Raw genomic sequence first — 19,050 nt, forward strand, 5'->3', positions numbered from 1 at the left:
AAAAAAAAACAGGCCCTCACCTACTTCTGTCCATGGCTACTGGGGTTATAAACATGGAAGAATTTAATTCCTTTCTTTCTTTTGTCCTAGGGATTTTCATAGATTTGTTTGAAGGTGTTTTTCATAACAGCCCCCAGCCCCGACTGTTTCTTCCACTTATCCCAGATCTTTCCTCCCAGTCTCTCCCAGTTCACCTCACTCTGAATCTGCTGGCATCTTGTTCTTGGATTTCCCAGGGTCCAGGTGAGCAATAAATTTCTATTGTTTGTAAATTGCTCCATCTAAGACATTCTATTATAGCAGCCCAAGTGCACTACAACAATCTCTTTTAGCTTAAGCTAGTTGGGGTCCAATTTTGTTCCTTAAGTCTATTATGTATTCATAACTATGTTTTATGACTTGTGGGATTAGTATCTTTTTTTTTATTTAAAAGACAAAAAGTCATTATTTGATAAAGATCTCTCAAAAGTCTACACAAGTGAGGACTTAAGTGACTTGGATCCAGGTCTTAATCATGTAAATACAAACAATAGATTCAAAGAGAAAATCAACTCAAATTATAATCACATATGCCCAGAATATTCCTCCAGCCTTTCATAGTTTTGATAAGCAAGCATCAAGTTGTTAAGCAAATCATCTCTATATGCATTGTGTCAAATAGCACACGACCAAACACGGTTCCCAGGACTTCCCCATTTTTTGTTCATGTATCAGTCAGGGCTCTTTCGAGTGCACGTAATGAGTATCTAACCTAAATGAATTTAGATCAAAAAAGGAATGAATTGCCTCATTCGAAAGGGAAATCCAAGTCCCAGGGCTCAAATTGTGTGATTAGGTATCTTTTTTCTCTGTCTTTCAGCTGTTTTTCTGTGGTGTAGCAGTGAAAAGCATGAGCTCTAGCGGTATGTTGCCATATTTAGAATCCTGGGTCCAGAACTTGTTAGCTGTTTTACACTAACCTTATCAATTGACTTCACTTTGCTTTCAGTTTTTTTAATTATAAAAATGAGAAGAAGAATAATGTTTACATCCTAGGTTTTGGGCAAAATGAGTTCAAATATATAAACTCTTTTATTATCGTCATTATCGGCATCAGGCAATCTCTTTCTACCTGGTGGCAAAGATGGCCCCAACAACAGCTTATGTGATCCTTAGGGAGAGGAATTCCAGGGGAACAGAGCAGCTCTTTCCAGAGAGCTTCAGGAAAAGCTCCGGCAATAATTCCCATTTGCCAAACCTGAATTACATGTCCAGCCCTAGATCAGAGAGTGGGGCCAGCCCCTGCTGAGCAATTTGGACTACAGGTAGAAGAGAGGGGTTCCTCAAAGGGAAATTGGAGTGCTACCACCAAAAAAGGAAAGAGATCATAGACAAAAACAATTAATGTTCACTACAGAGCCATCTACATCCTGATTAGTAAAATGGTAAATAATAGTTGTTGCTGTTTTACACAGTGAACAATAGTATTCATGAGAAGGGCACAGCCTGTAAGCCAAGTTTTAAGAAAATGTTCTTTATTATTTGGGAAGTTAGATTTGATCATTGTAGAAGTCCTCTCCAGATTCAATGAAATTGAGGTTTAGAAAGATCTTAAGACATAATTTAAAAAGTGAAAATACAACAGAAATAAGCCTTTGGATATCTACAGAGTGGGCAGATATTACTGTGACGGCTCCTCATTCCAGATAACAAACAAACGGCATACTCGAGTTTTGCTGTCATTGGAATTAGCCATGAATGCTTTATGGAAATGGATAGCTTTGAAGAAAGGATCATCTTCCCCTTGATATGGAAGGGTGACCTAAAGACTGGATCAAAGGGCATATGTGAAGTTTACAAAGGCCAAATCATTTTAACCGTATTGTCTATTTTCCCATGAAAGTCAGTAAAAATGATATTTTATCACATAAAATTAAAGTGAAAATAAGTTACCTTTCCACTTCCAGAGTAGATAAAAGAGATACACATTTCATGAAATCAGTTATAATTTTTCAAATTTTCTGAAAAGTGAGGAAAGATACAAAATAATCTCCATATATAATATGGCCAAAACCAGTAGAAGCAAATTAAAAGCCACTATTTCACCTTGTTGAAGTGCCTCAATGCTTTTTGTAAATCAGCACAATCATGAAGTGGAAAACAATAAAAGGAGATTTCATAAAACGTGTGTCTGGAAAATAAACACCTTGCAAGAATTTTGCATCTTATTAATAAGGTAGGAGTCTTTTCTGGGGCACTTAACCTGAAGGCCATGTGTGGCTCCATCCACCTTCTGTCCATGGCTACTGGGGTTATAAACATGGAAGAATTTAATTCCCTTTTTTCTTTTGTCCTGGGGATTTTCATAGGTTTGTTTGAAGGTGTTTTTCACCCCCTCCTCCTCCCCAGCCAACGACTGTTTCTTCCACTTATCCCATTGAGGGTTGGTCCCTAAATCTTTCCTCCCAGTCTCTATCAAATCTGAGATTTAAGCTGTGGTCTCATTCAAGCCCTGGTAGTTTTCATGACGCTCTTTTTCCTGATACAGATGATTTCTAGATACAAAGTAATCAGCAAATGAGCTGTTAATGAAATCTGAGCAGACATCTTCAGTCCATAGAGTAGAATTACATTTCTTTCCACATTTCGTGCTTCACCAACAAGGGATTGGTCGGCAACCAGCAGGCTCTCAGGGAAATTTGTATTTGTGTAATCCAGTCCAATAACCAAAATGCCTCCTTGAATACAGCAGAACACAATGCCCCCAGCTGCTGTTGAGAGGCCTTCAAGTCCTCCATCTATATATTAATTTTTAATGACATTGATGCTACCAGAGCATTGTAAGTAGAAGGCAAGTTTTTAGTTGTTTTCCTAGCAGAAGTGGAAAATTTCCACCAATCTTTCTTACTCTCCCAAGAGATCCGTCATACAAAAAAGGACAAAAGGTTGTGACTTCCAATCCACGGAAGTTCAGCCTGTGGCAGAGACATGATGCTTGCCCACCCAGACGATGACCAACCCAATGACTTTAGCCTTTTTGGACCCGTATCACTAAGTAGAGGAAGTCACTACCAAAGATCTTTGTTTGACTTTAAGATGGCTATTTCTGCAAGCTATTCCCTGCTCTGTGGCCTTGGTGGAGGAACAACCCAGACTACCTCAACACCAAACTTTTCTCCCTTCTAAAGCATACCCCTCCAATCGGAAGATCAGGAATCAATGGGAAAGTTATTTCTAAACTGTTACCTAGCTTCAGATTTTCTGCATTAAGGGAACTTAAAAGTCTCTAATTTCCTGATTCCCATAGAAAGAGACAAAAAAAGTCAGATAAACCACAGGACTCTCTTCCTCAGAGACAGGGCTTTGTATTCAGAGTTAAGGGACGTAACAATGAAATGCAGAAGAAACACACACATACACCTTTACCATTAGTGGCCAAATCAGCCTCTTCTTTCCTAGGAAGGAAAAAGATGGCCCATCTGCCTGTGGCTTGCAAGTCACCTACACCTCTCAGAATTAAGAGATTTGGGGAAAAAAACAGAAGTCTTCCAAATAAGAAAAAGAAAGTCATTTCTGGAATTATAAAAAGATCTTGTCCAAGAAAATGTAGCTGATGTGATGTGATGTGTGATATATGGCATGATATGACATGGACAATAGCCAGAGGCTGGGTGCAGGTGGCCTCACAGAAGAAAAATGCAGATACATGGGCATCCCTGACAGCAATGACTCACTTCCCTTGGGGAGGGGTGGTTCCAGTCCAGACCAGTCCTAGGATGGCCTGTTCAGTTTTAGCAGTGCCCCTACTGATGTTGAGGTTTAGGTCAGTGGGAGATTTAGGTCAGGACCCCTAAAACTACATAACCCCTCCTGATTCATAACAATTACCAGTAAAGGCCGGACTCTCACATTAGCCCCAGAAAGGGCTTTCTCTGGAGTGGAAATTCATGACGAGGCTGGGCATCCTGGAATTATCAGAATCACAGCACATCTCATGTTCCTAAGACTGGAGTCAAAACAATATCCTCCATAGAGGCTAATCCAGAATCAGAGTATCTGATCTCATTGCATTACTTCCCTATGTAACTTCTAGCTTCAAGCACAAAAAAAAAAAGGTGGGGAGTGAAGACTTGGCTCTCTTATTAAAGTCATAATAAAACTGAAAGCAGTAAGAAGAGTCAGAATTTTACACAAAAATGCCCTGTTGGCATTTGGGGAAATTTGTGTGAAGCCAAAGCTCAGAGGACAAGAAAGAGCCAAGGAATTAAGATCTCTTGGAAAAAGCAGAAAATATCACCCAAAAAGATTTCACCACATTCTGGTAAGTTGTGTAAACTTGGTGCTTGAGGTAAACCAAATAATTAATGGCTACATAACCACCACTCAATCATTTTCATGGCCCAAGATCCAAAAGCACAGGCATCTGGCAAAGAGTATTTTAGCAAATGGTCTTCATGCCACTTCTAAATGCATACCTGTCAACCTTTGGAATTGAAGGACATTCTTGACCATGCTACCCGGGCAAGCAATCAGAGTTCTGTGGACTCATGGACCTATAAAAATGACGATGAGTTGTCTTTACTTTTTTATTTTAAGATTCTGTTATTCTGGTTTGGTTCCATTTTTTAAAATTTAAAAAGATTTAGTCTCACATGAACAACATGATCCACATAATCAGCAGGCTGAGATGTTAAGAATTTTAACTTTTTGCTACTTTTAATAGGATGTCTCAAAATCTTTTCTCCATAAATATTCAATTTGGTGCAGGGAGAGTAAACAGTGATAAACCATGTTTGTTTTGAGAAATATAGCCAACATTCTTAATGGTCATAACCCATCTTTGCATGTAATCCAATCTGGCTGATGTACCAATCCTTTGAGTTAGAGGTAAAGGATCTATAAGTAAATACTTCAAGTCTCCCAGATATCTCAATTCACAGCTCACATAGAAATCACAATGGACTTAAATGTCTGTGTCTGATGGCATAAGATTTAGGCTATACATAGATATAGCAAAATTTCACCTCAATCCAATTTCGCAGTTTTTCCTAGGCCAAGCACTCACTGAGTTGGGGCATGTTTGTAGTGTTGGGATAAAAGCTTTTAGTTGACCAGGGTGGATGGGCATGTTTTATAACTCCATGAATGGAATACCGTGCCACATTCACTGCCCAATCTCAGGGACAAAGTCAAAAGAAGAACCTTCTCAAAGTCCTGCCAAATACGTATCATCATTGTGCTCATTGTGCTCAAAGTGATTGTGCTCATCTTCAGGATGAAGTCTTGTCACTGCCAATCACTCTTTCATCTGCACAGATTTGTTAGGCTGCCACCTTCAGACTCAAGCCTCTTTTCTAGAAAAAAAACACAAATTTTCACATTCTAATTTTGTTATCACTTATTCTAGGTGTTCCAAGTAGGCTAAATGAGAATAAAATTATATAAATCAAATTAAGTCATAGGTGTCTTCAAATACTTCAGAATGGCACTAAACATAAACAATTCAACTTCCATATTGCAAATAAAACCTCACCTAAATGATCTGTGGTTGCCACACAGGCTGTTCACCAATATTTGGTCCTCTCCTTTCTGATACATGGTAGGATTATGCTTCTGACCCTCCTGTTGAGGCCAGCATAGGCATGTAATTGGCTTTGATCAACAAATATGAGCACAAGTGTCACTTCCAGGAGGAAGCCTTAAGAGTCAACGAGATGTCTCAAAATTTTTTCTCCATAAATATTCAATTTATCATGGGGGTAGTACCTCTTTGTCATATTCATTTCTTCCTCTGCCATGATGATCATCAATATTCTCAATATGACTGCTCTATCGGCCTAGATCCCTGAATAAAGATGATAACAATATACAATAGAGACACAATGTGAGCAATAAATACATATATGTTAACTCATTTAGCTTCAGGGATTGTTTGTTACTGCAACATAACCTGACTGATACACCATAACCTGATTGAAACACCATCCGTTTATAGGAAAGAAAGGCTTGGACACTAAGCACTATGATAAATGTTACTATAATCCAAAACAGAAGAAACTTGAGACTATACCTACTATACGGCAGCATATAGATGATATGTGGGTATATCTATAACAGACTTTTCTCCCATCTCACCCCTCACCAAAAAAAAAAAAAAAGACAAAAAACTTCTCAAACAATTGGATAATCTGAATTCTTCAAAATCAATGTTCAAAAACTGAAAGTGAAAAAACCAGAGTTCCCTCATTTTGATCCATTTGTCAAAAATCATTTGCAGAGTTCCACTTCTTTTCTAAGACCAAGCACATTAATCAAATACAGAGCTTCAAAGGGGCTTCATTTTGAGCGACAGAACAGACAAATAAATTAGCTGCCCATGGCTCCTTTGTAATTGAAGAGGACCAGTCTGACCCAAGGGGAGAAGACTAAATCAAAAAGCAAAACATCCAAGTAAAAACAGCATCGAGGGCCTTAAACAAACCAAAAAGCCATCCTATACCCTCTCATGTCCAAGGGTGTTATGTATGAGCCAAGCACATGTGTGTTCATCCACTAATAAGAGAATGCAAACATCCCACATGTGATTGATTTCTTATGTGCTACCATCATAAAAATAAGTTTGTGTCTGGAATACATATTCCAGACATGTGGCAGTTTATAAACCTGATCATGCATGTTATACCTACAACTTACAAAAATTTTTCTCTTTGAAATGATGTGACTCTAGAAGGTTTTCTTCTTTATTTCTGGGAAGAATCGCTTAAAGTTTCTCATTTAAGTAAGTAAAGAACTGCTCGTTTTTAGTTTGAAGAGCTTTTAACTAGTGACTCAGTGAAGAGTGATGTCATATGTTATCCTAGGACTGCTGCTGTGGTTCTCTCTGCTCATTCTAACCATTCCCCGTTTCTGTGGCAGGCAGTAATCCCCGGTTTCCATCCTCTAGTCAACTTCTTCCCAGCCAGCCATACAGCGAACAGCCTCACAAGCAGCGGATGAAACAGGAAGTCTGACAGCTTGAGTCTGCAGTGGGACCCCTAGTGTTTTCCCACTCCATGTCCTGGCATCGTTCCCCAGAAGTACAAACACACACACACACAGAGCTCCCATTGTTGCAGCCTTCCTCAGCCCACTGATCCTAATATGGAATGCAGCAGGAAACCCATGATTTCCTGACACTCGGCAAGCTGGAGGAAGCAAGGGGAAAAAACTCCATTAAAAAGCCCAGCTTTCCTCCATGTTAGATGTGACTTGGAAAATGAGAAAGATTTAGCAAAATTCCACCGTGTCTTTTGCCAGGCTGGAGACAGGGAGAGCAGAGTAAAACCCTCAGGCTGCTGAAATTTCTAGGCTGTGAGGAAGCCCCTCGAATTCTGTGAAAATAAGGGTTTCTTAACTCACACTGAGAACGGAAAGGGGCAGACCCTTTTCAGAACTCCCCCAAGTGTGTGCTACCTTTCTTTACCAGCATGGTAAGCAACAGGGCATATCCCAGCCTCGGACATGTCTGTATGATCCAAGGTACCCAAAGTCAGACAGAGTAAATTCAAGCCTGGCACTGGCTTTCCGCCACTTCATGTGCTTTGGAAGAAGCAGGAGAAGCAACAGCAGCAGGAGTCCCCAGCAGCTGGAGCCGCAAGAATGAACTGCAAAGAGGGAACTGACGGCAGCTGCGGCTGCAGGGGCAACGACGAGAAGAAGATGTTGAAGTGTGTAGTGGTGGGGGACGGTGCCGTGGGGAAAACCTGCCTGCTGATGAGCTACGCCAACGATGCCTTCCCAGAGGAATACGTGCCCACTGTGTTTGACCACTATGCAGGTAAGAAAAAGTGGGAAACTCTCTGCATCCAGATAAACGATGCAGGAGGCGATACCTTAAGTTCAGAGGGGCCTGGTTCATTTCTAATGTCAGTATTGGGTGCGGGCCTGGCAGTAACCAAGGAGCTTAGCGTAGTGTACAACTCAGGACTTGAGTGTTGGTAGAACAATTTGTGCATCAATTTGTATGGTAACACTTTTTCTCCCTTAAAGCGAATGCGTAACGCCAGGAAAATATTCTGACCTGCCCTCTAGATTTGGGGGACAGAGGTTTGACTCAACATTTGCCTCAAGATTCATTAAAGTTTTACTGTGAACATTTTTAAATGCAGTGTAATTGCATCACAATTCTTTTCTGCCAAAAAAAGAACCACCACTAGACACACAAATGGTGAAAGGATTGTTCTTGCCGCTCTTTGCGTATTCACCTCATGCCATTTACAAATGAAAATGCTAAGATTAAGAAAACATTCATTTTTTCTAAAACAGTTGGTGCTGTAATACTATAGTTTTATTTTCCTGGGGTTGTCGATTGGGGGAGAGCTTTTAAAAGGTTTTAAATATGTATTAGGCTATCTGTATCTTAAAAGAAAATGTTTAATTAACATGTTTTAAAAGTAAAAATACAAATAAAATCTGAATTATTTTAAAGTATGTCCTGAAAGGACAAAATGCATATTAAATATTTTAAAGCATGGCAGTTAAGACACTGTAGTCACAACTTGCAGGGGACTTTTTATTTTTTGAGTGTTCTAAAGTTTGTAGGTGTACTTGTCTGGGTGATAGCATTACCTAAATTTTCCCATTTTGATTCTTCTTCTCTTAATTTCCAAAACAAATTTTATTAAGTTTATCAAGAGCAAGTTAATGAAATTCTTCAAGCTTATAGTAGCTTACATTTTATAACTTTTTTATCATAATGATCTTTATCAGAGATCTGAGACCTTGTGAATGGAAAATTTCTCCTCCTTCATTTTGGCTTTGGGTCAGGTTCACCAAAGGGGAAATGGCCCACAGGAAACCAGCGTGAGTGTCTGCTTGGCAATGTGGCCATTTGAAATCCTCCTTCTATAGAAAGTAGCTTCTTTTCCAGAACTAAGCCATCACCTAAGTCACTGCTTCCCCCTACACTTACATGATGTATGAAAATATTACACAGCAGACAGGGAGAGAACCACAGTGAATACAGTATCCATTTCCCAGCAGGTTTTTCTATATTTGTAGAAATTAAGAGCAAATTTTAATGCTGGCTCACTTAAGCCTTTCTGAAAATATAATGACTCTGCCGAGAGAAGAACATTTTAATGAGAACAGAATAAAGAGAAGAACAGGTTGACTTTCATCTTGAGAAAAAAACTAATTATAAAATTTGAGGGTCTGTGTCTTGAGAAAGTTCCTCAGATTCTTGTCCTGAAAGCATCTTAGCAAAAGTTATTTATTCTACACCTTCTTTCTGCCAAAAAAGGGACAGTAGCTACCTTATTTCAAAAACTTTTAAATCAAAGATGGAACTCAAGATCTAAAGGGAGAGGTTTCAAATGCTTATGAAAATTATGTATCCAAACCCCCACGTATTCAGGGAGCCAGTTACAGTATGGTATCAGGAAAAAGGAGAATCAAGTCAGCCTATAAAAAAAACCACACGAGAAATCAAAGGCTGAACCACAGCTAGATTCCACTAGGCTCCAATAATTTTATATTTTAATTATGTATATACTTACTATTGTTAAGCATTAAAGCATCTTAAAGATTTTGGCTAGTCTATTATTTTGGCTCCCAAGAAATCACAGCCACTATACTCAGAGCAATATTTTGCACATAGTAAACATTCCTAAACATGGTTACTTTGATGTACACTTTGTACCTCCTTAAGTATATAATCATCTCATGTGCTTTCAGTAAGGTTAAAAAGAGAATGAAGACATGAGCCACATACATCTAGGACTGTAATGAAGTGGTCTTTTTTTTTTTTTATTGAGACAGAGTCTTGCTCTGTCACCCAGGCTGGAGTGCAGTGACGTGACTTGGCTCACTGCAACTTCCACCTTCCAGGTTCAAACGATTCTCCTGCCTCAGCCTCCCGAGTAACTGGGATTGCAGGCACGTGCCACCATGCCTGGCTAATTTTTGTATTTTTAGTAGAGACGGGGTTTCACCATGCTAACCAGGCTGGTCTCAAACTCCTGATCTCGTGTTCCGCCTGCCTCAGTCTCCTAACGTGCTGGGATTACAGGCGTGAGCCACCGCACCAAACCAGAAGTGGTCATTTCTATAAGCAGAAGGATCTTCTCCACCACAAAGACTTGAGTTCCTTTTACCACCACTGTCCTGATATATGATCTGGTTGAACATAAATCCTTAAGCAGACACATGAGCATCTACAATCAATTGTAAAAGAACTAAATGCCCTCTTCTCCATTTGGATCCAGTGTCTAGTTCCTGGGTCCTACTGGCCTACTCTAAAATGACAACCTGCAGTTGAGTGCTGAGACTTTAGAAGTTATAGTTCAAGTCATAGACAGCCTATCCATTTTTACTAGTAGACATTTTACTAGTAACTGCCCAACCCAGAAAAGTAGGGATAAAATAGTAAGGATGGAAATACAACCTACTGTGCAAGATGGTGATCTCTGAAGTCAGGCAGCCCAGTTCTAATACTGGCTCTGTCATTTACTCTGTGGCCTTGAGCAAGTTACTTAACCTCTCTGTGCCTCGGTTATCACAAATGAGAAACAGGGACAATGAAGGTATTAGAATTGTGTGTGAGAACAAAATGATTAATATATGTGAAGTTCTTAGAACAGTGCCTCCTGTGTGATAAGAGTTAGGTACACGGTAGCTATTAAGAATATGGGCTTGATACTTGCATACAGCCAGGAAAAGGAATGAAAATGTAATTAAAAGATAAAGACTACAAGGAGGAAAAATATAATTACAAGAGTATCCTTTAGAAGACTAAGGTAGGATGGATTGTATGTATTTTCTTTATAAAATGGTTACCATGTTTACTGATAATTAACAAATGTGTCTATATGAAGTAATAGTAGTGGGATATTAAATTAGGAGGGGAAATATATCAGTTTTGCATGAGTAAAAATATGCAAAATTGTTTTGAATGAGTTTATTTTACAGGAAAATCAACAACCAGCTACAAAAAACAATTTTTAAAGTTCTATGAATTCTGATGTATCCCTACCTCCTACCTACCAAAATCCAAAAGCACATCTGCTCCATGTAGCTTTCCTTGACTCCCCAAGAATAATTCCCTGTTCCATCTTCAATCCCAATTTCACAAATTTGTTTACATCTCTAGGATCTTCCACTACTGTATAGCAATTTATATGCTTCCTTATTTTCCCATCTCTGCTGTGCTGGAAATTCCTTAAGGGAAAGGAGCTGTGTCTTTCACGTCCTGTGAAATCCAACCGTCAGTTCTAGGTCCTCCTCTTGATCTCTTGGAAGCTTTTTTTATGGTTCATTACCCCCCCTTCCTAAAGCATTTTCTTGGCTTGGTTTCTGGGATGCCACATTCTCCTGGTTTTGTTTCCACTCACCAGCAAATCTTTCTCCATCTCCAATGCCACCTCTCCTCTCTCTTCCCAACCACCAAATGTTGGGAAACACTGAAACCCCAGTGTTCAGTCCCTGGGTCCTCTTCTTCATTTACACTTAGGGTACGCTTGATTGTATCTAGTTTTGTAACTTTAAACATCATTCATATCCTGACAACCCCAAAACTTGTAGCTCTACCACCAAAACCCCTTGAGACTCAGATTCATATATCCAACTGTTTGAATATCTAATAGGCATCTCATTCTTAACCTGTCCAAACCAAATTGTTTAACTTCCCCAATCTACTTTTCCCCTAGGCTTCCCCATGTAAGTACATGACCACTATTATCCACCCAGTTTCTGAAAACAAAAGCTTTGGTATTGACTCCTTTCGTCCTTTGACAACATTCCCCTCCCTTTCTATTCAAACCAATAGTTATCATCCCTTCCTCCTACCGATCAGCTCAACATTCAAAATACATCCCAAACCTGATCACTTATCACCATCTTCATTGCCTTCACTCTTTTTCAAGCCACCATCATCTCTCATCCAAACTACTATAATCAATTCCCAATTCCCTACTTCCAATCTTGCCCCCATCATCATTTCTCCACATAGCTGGCAGAGGGACTGTCTAAAACCCCAACTTCTCCAACCACTTCCCTTAACACTCAGACCTAACCCTGTATTATCTTGTATATGATGCACTCCATGACTCAGTCCCTGTTATCTCTCCAATCTCATCTCTTAACACTCTCCTCATCAGTGTTTTTGCTGTAGCCACACTCACCATCTTGCTATTCCTCAAGCACACCAAACTCCTTCCCTTGAAGAGTTTCTACTTGCTTTTTCCCCAGCCTCATACTATTCCACTAGATCTCCCATAGCTCCAACTGACCACATTATTTAATGCATGTGTGCATGCACACACTCACACTACACACACACTCTCTTTCTCTCTTTAACCTATCTTGTCACAGCTTTCATTATAATAGTTAATACTACCTGATATTATATATGTATTTGCTATCTCCAGCTTCAAAAAACAAAGTCCCACATATTATAGACTCTCAACAGACTCTCAACTCTCAGATTATTCTCAACTGAATAAATGAATTACTATGTCTTCACAGTCTTAGTCCTTCCAACACTTAGTTTCTGGTCCATTAAAACTTTGATGAATAAATGAACAAATTGCTTGTCCAATAGATATCTCTTTAGGAATGAACATACAAAAATGTTTATTACATTTATTATATTTCTGAACTATTTTGTTCATATTTTAAATAATCATTTTATCCCCATTGTAATTGTAATATAACATTGAATTTTCTTTTTTTTTTTTTTTTTTTTTTTTTTTTTTTTTTTTTGAGACAGAGTCTCACTCTATCACCAGGCTGGAGTGCAGTGGCACGATCTTGGCTCACTGTAACCTCTGCCTCCCAGGTTCAAGCAATTCTTCTGCCTTAGCCTTCCAAGCAGCTGGGACTACAGGCACGTGCCACCACGCCCAGCTATTTTTTTTCTATTTTTAGTAGAGACGGGGTTTCACCATGTTGGCCAGGATGGTCTTGATGTCTTGACCTCGTGATCCACCCATCTCAGCCTCCCAAAGTGCTGGGATTAGAGGCATGAGCCACCACGCCCAGCCAGTATTGAGTTTTCTTGACCTAAGTGGCCAGTGTCACATCTATTGAATAGTGTAACTATATAATGTGTAAATAGAACTTGGGATTCCTTCATTTACATTATATTCAAAAGCTGACATACATTTTGGGTGCCTCACTCAAACTCTTCTAGTTCTAATATACAGAGCATATTTCAGAGTAACCCTAAGTTTGGCTGACGGCTAGGTCTAAAGGGTAGGAGCAGTGGGATGAAGGTGGGAAAAGTCACTCTTGTTTATTACAAGTGTGTCTAAGAAACAGCCCTGGGCTCTGCTCCTTACTCCCTTCCAGGGATGACTCAATGTGTCCTAACAACCTTGAGAGCTTTCAAAGCTTACCATGGAAGAAGTGCATTTCTTCCCACATCCTATCTTTAGTTTTGAGTTTTGTAGCAGACCCTTCACTGGTAAAATATTCTTACCGATTAATGTTTCAAGTGACATATAGCATAAGGATAAGAGCTCCATTTTGAATTTAGATTGTATGTTGAGTTAGATTTGTACATGGTTTTTATGCCCAGGTACATAGGTGTGTAAAATAAGCTCATTCCAGCTGAAACATCTTTATGATGTTCACCATTTCCATCATCCTCTGTATTATTTTGTCTGTGAATCTTTCTTCTATCACCCACCCTTCCAGAGCTTGTTTGTTGAAAGCCATCGAATTTGGAATACCACATGAAGCCACTATTTGCAAACCCAGGCTGCCTATGCAGGAAATTAACACAATTCATGGAAAGGAGAGAAATCCAGTTATTCTATCAGCTGATTGAGATGTAAAAGGAAGTTGTTTTACAGAAAGCTGAAAGTCAGTTCTAACTTTTCCACTTAGTTAAATGGTGAGCAACCCAAGGTAGACAGTCACAACCTTAATGGCCAGAGCAGGGGGTGGGAAACAAGTCCAAACCACGGGGGGAAAAAATAACATAATCATAATAAACAGTGAATAACAATAAAGTCCCGGGTTTATAAAGGGTTGTGACATAGTTCTGCTCATTTGGGAAAATTTATTCAGAAGTTTCTCTTTTGCTCTTTCTGAAGACACCTGAGAGTCTCTGAAGAATGGATGAGATTCTTTTTTTGTAAGCCACAAGGAAAGCTAAAGCAATTTGCATGAGACTATAAAATAAATCACCAGGTTCTTAAACACAAATATAAAAGAAGTTTGTGAAAGAGGAGACAAGAATGGGCCAGGTGAATCACTCACTCTGTTCCTTCTAAATGAAATGATACTCAAAAACCGAAAATCTCATAGGTATCTAGTCCCCTGATGTTTCTTTTTGAGGTAGTGTGATGTGTAGCTGATGATCTTTCTAGATTCTAGAAGGCCACACTAAAGATACAGTGACAGGAATCAGGTGCACACATTCCTCCACAGTGCACACTGTGATACTTTTTTTTTTTTTTTTTTTTGAAACGGAGTCTCGCTCTGTCTCCCGGGCTGGAGTGCAGTGGCGGGATCTCAGCTCACTGCAAGCTCCGCCTCCCGGGTTTACGCCATTCTCCTGCCTCAGCCTCCCGAGTAACTGGGACTACAGGCGCCTGCCACATCGCCCGGCTAGTTTTTTTGTATTTTTTTAGTAGAGACGGGGTTTCACCGTGTTAGCCAGGATGGTCTCGATCTCCTGACCTCATGATCCACCCGTCTCGGCCTCCCAAAGTGCTGGGATTACAGGCTTGAGCCACCGCGCCCGGCCTGTGATACTTAATAAGAGCAAGCTCCCTCAGAGGCTTCAGGGATGGAAATTGCACTCAGAAAGCTGAAATGTACTGCAGAAGTGGTAAATTGTGAGCTGCTTCTCTTAGGAGTAAGAAAGAAGAAAAAATAGAAGAGGGACAAAGAAAAGTATCTGTGACCAAAGGAGCATGAGAAAAGTCATGCTCCCAGGGGTAGAAGCTGCATCTGCCCCTATGACCCTCTTGCATTCCAGCTTCAGCTGGCAACAAACCAAGGACTGTGACCAATTCAGGCCTCATTGGACAGGCTCCCTCTGAGCAAGACTTTGCAAGACTTTTAATTCCACATAGCTCTGCACCCTGCACCATCCAGGTCCAGAAATTCTTCATAAATTGTACTACCTATTTGCCCACTGAAGTTGAGCTTCAGGTAAACAGTATTTTATTCCTAGACTAGCTTTTTTCAAACTTTTCCATCCCTTCTCCTTCTTGTGGGACAAATAACAAATTTGGCTCAAATGACTCCGTACATAGGATGTCTGTGTTTTTGGATAGAGTGGCCCTGTTCTGCGTCAGCATGGAGGTGGACACAAACATAAGGTGGCTCAGGAAAGGACAGGTAAGAAAATGCAGCAGAAACTGTCTCCCTCATTAACCCTGAGCACAAAAACCACAAGGATCTATGGAGGACCTACCATCTGTGTAACACAGGTTCTGATTTGGCTGAAGGTTTACTTCCCCGCAAATAAAAATGACATATCTTGGGTTAGTTGGCAGAATCCAAACAGTTAATGTTCTGGAGATACCACAGTCAGGATCAATCCCATCATAAATTCAATACGGGCCAGCTCTGAGTCACAGAGTGGCCTGGCGTTGTTCCTGAATGCTCCAAAGTCCCTAAACATTTTGGAGGTGTCCAGTTTTCACACAACAAAAGGACTTGATTCATGTGTATTCACTTAGCACTGTGTCTTGGTTCATGGTACAGCTTTCACCTATGGTGTTCTTCACTCCCAGCCTCAGCATGAATTTCACTGTGGCCACGTGTGTGTGATCCTACAAACAGTATGGTGGTATTAATTATGACACTAGGACACCACTAGAATATATGTTAACTACAATAACAATAGCTATACACCTATATAGTTCTTGCTATGAGTCAGGCATATTTAAAGTATTTTTATACATCAATTCATTGCCTCCTCACAATGATCCTATAAGATGCTATTTTTTTCACTTTTCATTTTTTAAATTTTTATGGATACAGGCCAGGTGTTGTGGCTCATATCTGTAATCCCAGTGCTTTGGAAAGCCAACGCACAAGGATCCCTTGAGCCTAGAAGCTCAAAGTTACAGTGAGCCGTAATTGTGCCACTGCACTCCAACCTGAGCAACAGAGTAAGACTTCATCTCTAAGACAAAAAAAATATGGATACATTAATAGTTGTTCATATTCACTTATGGAGTATATGTGATGTTTTGATACAGGCATATAATGGGTAATAATCAAATCTAGGTAACTGGTATATCCATAACCTCAAACGTCTATCATTACTTTGTTCATTACATTCTAAACCTACTCTTCTAGCTATTTTGAAATATATAATAAACTATTGTTAACTATAGTCACCCTGTTGTGCTACTGAATACTAGATTTTATTCCATCTAACTATATTTTTGTACCTTGTACCAAATAGCCAACCCTCCTTTATCATAAGATGCTATTATTTTCTCAACTTAGCTGATGAACAACTCCCAGCACAAAGATATTACTCTATTTCCCTCAAGGTTAAATTGCTTGTAATGGGGTTAAGTGGAGGCCATGGAATAGTAAACAATATAAGCAGTGTATAGGTAATAACAATAAAAGAGCCACTGTTAGTTAGGACCTGCCATTAACAAGTAAACCCAAACATGTAAGGGATTAACTCAATGGCAAAGTATTCCTTGCTCATGTGATGCTCTTAAGCAGGTATTCAAGTCAGTAGGGCTGCTTTCTTCCATATGGACATTTAAGGTCTCAGGCTTCTCACATCTGGTAACTCTGACATCCTCTAGGATTTCAGTTATCTGCGTCCACCCAGCCTAACGAGAAAGAGCATGGAGAAACTTGAATGGAAAGTTTTATAGGCCAGGCCTGGAAGTGACAAACATCATTTTCAATCACACTGCATAGGAGTTTATTTAGTCACAAGGCCACACCTCACTGTAAAGGCAGTTGGGGGGAAAGCCTGCCTATGTGCCCAAAAGAGGGAAGAATGGATTTTAATGGAAACTAGCAATCTCTGCCTGCATCACACTCTGTGGCCACCAAATATCCCTGCACATTTTTTCCCACATGTAAAACAAACTCACCCTTTTCCCCGGAGGGACCACCTAGAGTTGCATTCTGGCACTGCAACTGTGTCAAAGACCAGTATCTGTTAAGTGATGCATGATTCTTTTCATTTGATCTAAAGGTGACTTCTTATGATCCAATAAAAGACAAATTATCTACCCACATACACCATTTGCCCCCGTGCAACGGTAGAACAGGAATGGGATAATCAAAACAAACTCCCTTTCAGAATGGGAAGAATGGGAGACACATTGTAATAATAGAATTCTGATGACAATCCTGATAGTATCATCTATTAATGGAATCCAGAAACAATCGTTTTCTAACTCTGTGAAACCATGAAGATCTGTATTCTATCAATCTCAGCTTTAAAAACAACCAATTCATCTCTTCCCTTTCTTATAACACCTTGCTAAATACGTAAAGTAACAATACATACTAACATTCTGTCATTTTCCCGTCTCTTCATAGAGTGCTGTGGACTCAGTAGGGAGTAGCTTTACCTTCCAGGTTTCACAGACAATAGTTTTACAAAATGTTTTGCTACAGTATAACATAGATCATCTTTCCAACCTGCTCTGTTTTGTCACCATCTGCCACCTAACAGCAAAGCCAACACCACATGTATTTTTAGGTTTTTGTAATGATGGCACCACACTACTAGGTAAGCTAAGATGCTGTAACAAATAGGCCAAAATATATAAGGGTTCAAACTATTACAATCCTATTTTCTTACATAATTGCAACATGTATGTTAGATTTAGAGGGTACATGTGCAGGTTTGCTGGCTGGGTATATTGCATGATGCTGACGTTTATGATATGAATGCTTTCATCACCCAGGTGGTGAGCACGATACCCAATAGTTAGTTTTTCAAACCTTGCCCTCTTCCTTCCCTCCCCCACCAGTGGTACCCAGTGTCTATTGTTGCCATCTTCCTGTTCATGTGTACCTAGTGTTTACCTCCCACTTACAAGTGAGAACATGTAGTATTTGGTTTTCTGTTTCTATGTTGCTTTGCTTAGGATAATGGCCTCCAGCTACATCCATGTTGCTGCAAAAGACATGATTTCATTCTTTTTTATGGCTACGTAGGATTCCAGTTGTATATGTACCACATTTTCTTTATCCAATCCACCACTGATGGGCACCTATGTTGATTCCATGTCTTTGCCATTGTGAATAATGCTGCAATGAATGTGTAAGTTCATGTGTCTTTTTGGCATAATGATTTATTTTCTTTTGGATATATACCCAGTAATAGGATTGCTGGGTAGAATCCTGCTTTTGGTCATATAAGAGACCTTGGCAGGTCTTCGGGTTGGTAAGATAGTTCTGTTTCATGTGGTCATTCAGGGATCTCTTTTTTTCCATCTTGTTACTCTGCCATCATCTAGGGCTTTGTGGTGCACTGTATCTAGACACTGGAAGATGACAGACTATGGAGGAGTAAGGTTAGGGAGTGGTGGTATGGGCCAGGCTCACAGGTGGCATGTATCACTTCTGTTCACATTTCAATGGAGAGAACTTAAACTGTAGGCCACACATAATCACAAGGAAGGTGAGCTATGTGCCCAAAGAAGGGACAAACAGACTGTAATAGACACTTAGTCATCTTCACCACAGTCATTAAGTTGAAATCGCTTATACCAAATACAATAGGTACAAATAAACATATCAACTGCCTTAGCACCATATTTAACTTCCTATTTATTGTACTACATATGACACACCTATATTTCCCAAACTTGCCTGGTCATAAGAAAAGCTTACTTGTTAAAAATGCAGATTCTTGGGTCCATATAAGGGCTTCTACACCAGACCCATTTAGAGACAGAGCTGTGAATATGAATTTCTTTTTATTTATTTATTTATTTTTATTATTATACTTGAAGTTCTAGGGTACATGTGCACAACGTGCAGGTTTGCTACATATGTATGCATGTGCCATGTTGGTGTGCTGCACCCATTAACTCATCATTTACATTAGGTATATCTCCTAATGCTATCCCTCCCCACTCC

The 19,050-nt window shown here is 39.6% G+C and overlaps 1 protein-coding gene across 1 annotated transcript in view; it reads left to right on the top strand.

Annotated features, from left to right (window-relative positions):
- Positions 1–7,057: 7,057 nt before the first annotated feature.
- The window catches only part of RHOJ (ras homolog family member J), a 105,236-nt gene continuing 93,243 nt past the window's right edge, over positions 7,058–19,050 (top strand). Inside the window, exon 1 of the mRNA XM_017895360.1 lies at positions 7,058–7,795. Coding sequence (XP_017750849.1) covers positions 7,618–7,795 — 178 coding nt within the window. The 5' untranslated portion in view covers positions 7,058–7,617. The remainder of the gene's footprint in view (positions 7,796–19,050) is intronic.

The sequence above is a fragment of the Rhinopithecus bieti genome, unplaced genomic scaffold (genome assembly GCF_001698545.2).
Source record: "Rhinopithecus bieti isolate Rb0 unplaced genomic scaffold, ASM169854v2 scaffold_26226, whole genome shotgun sequence".
In the NCBI taxonomy this organism is placed as follows: domain Eukaryota; kingdom Metazoa; phylum Chordata; class Mammalia; order Primates; family Cercopithecidae; genus Rhinopithecus; species Rhinopithecus bieti.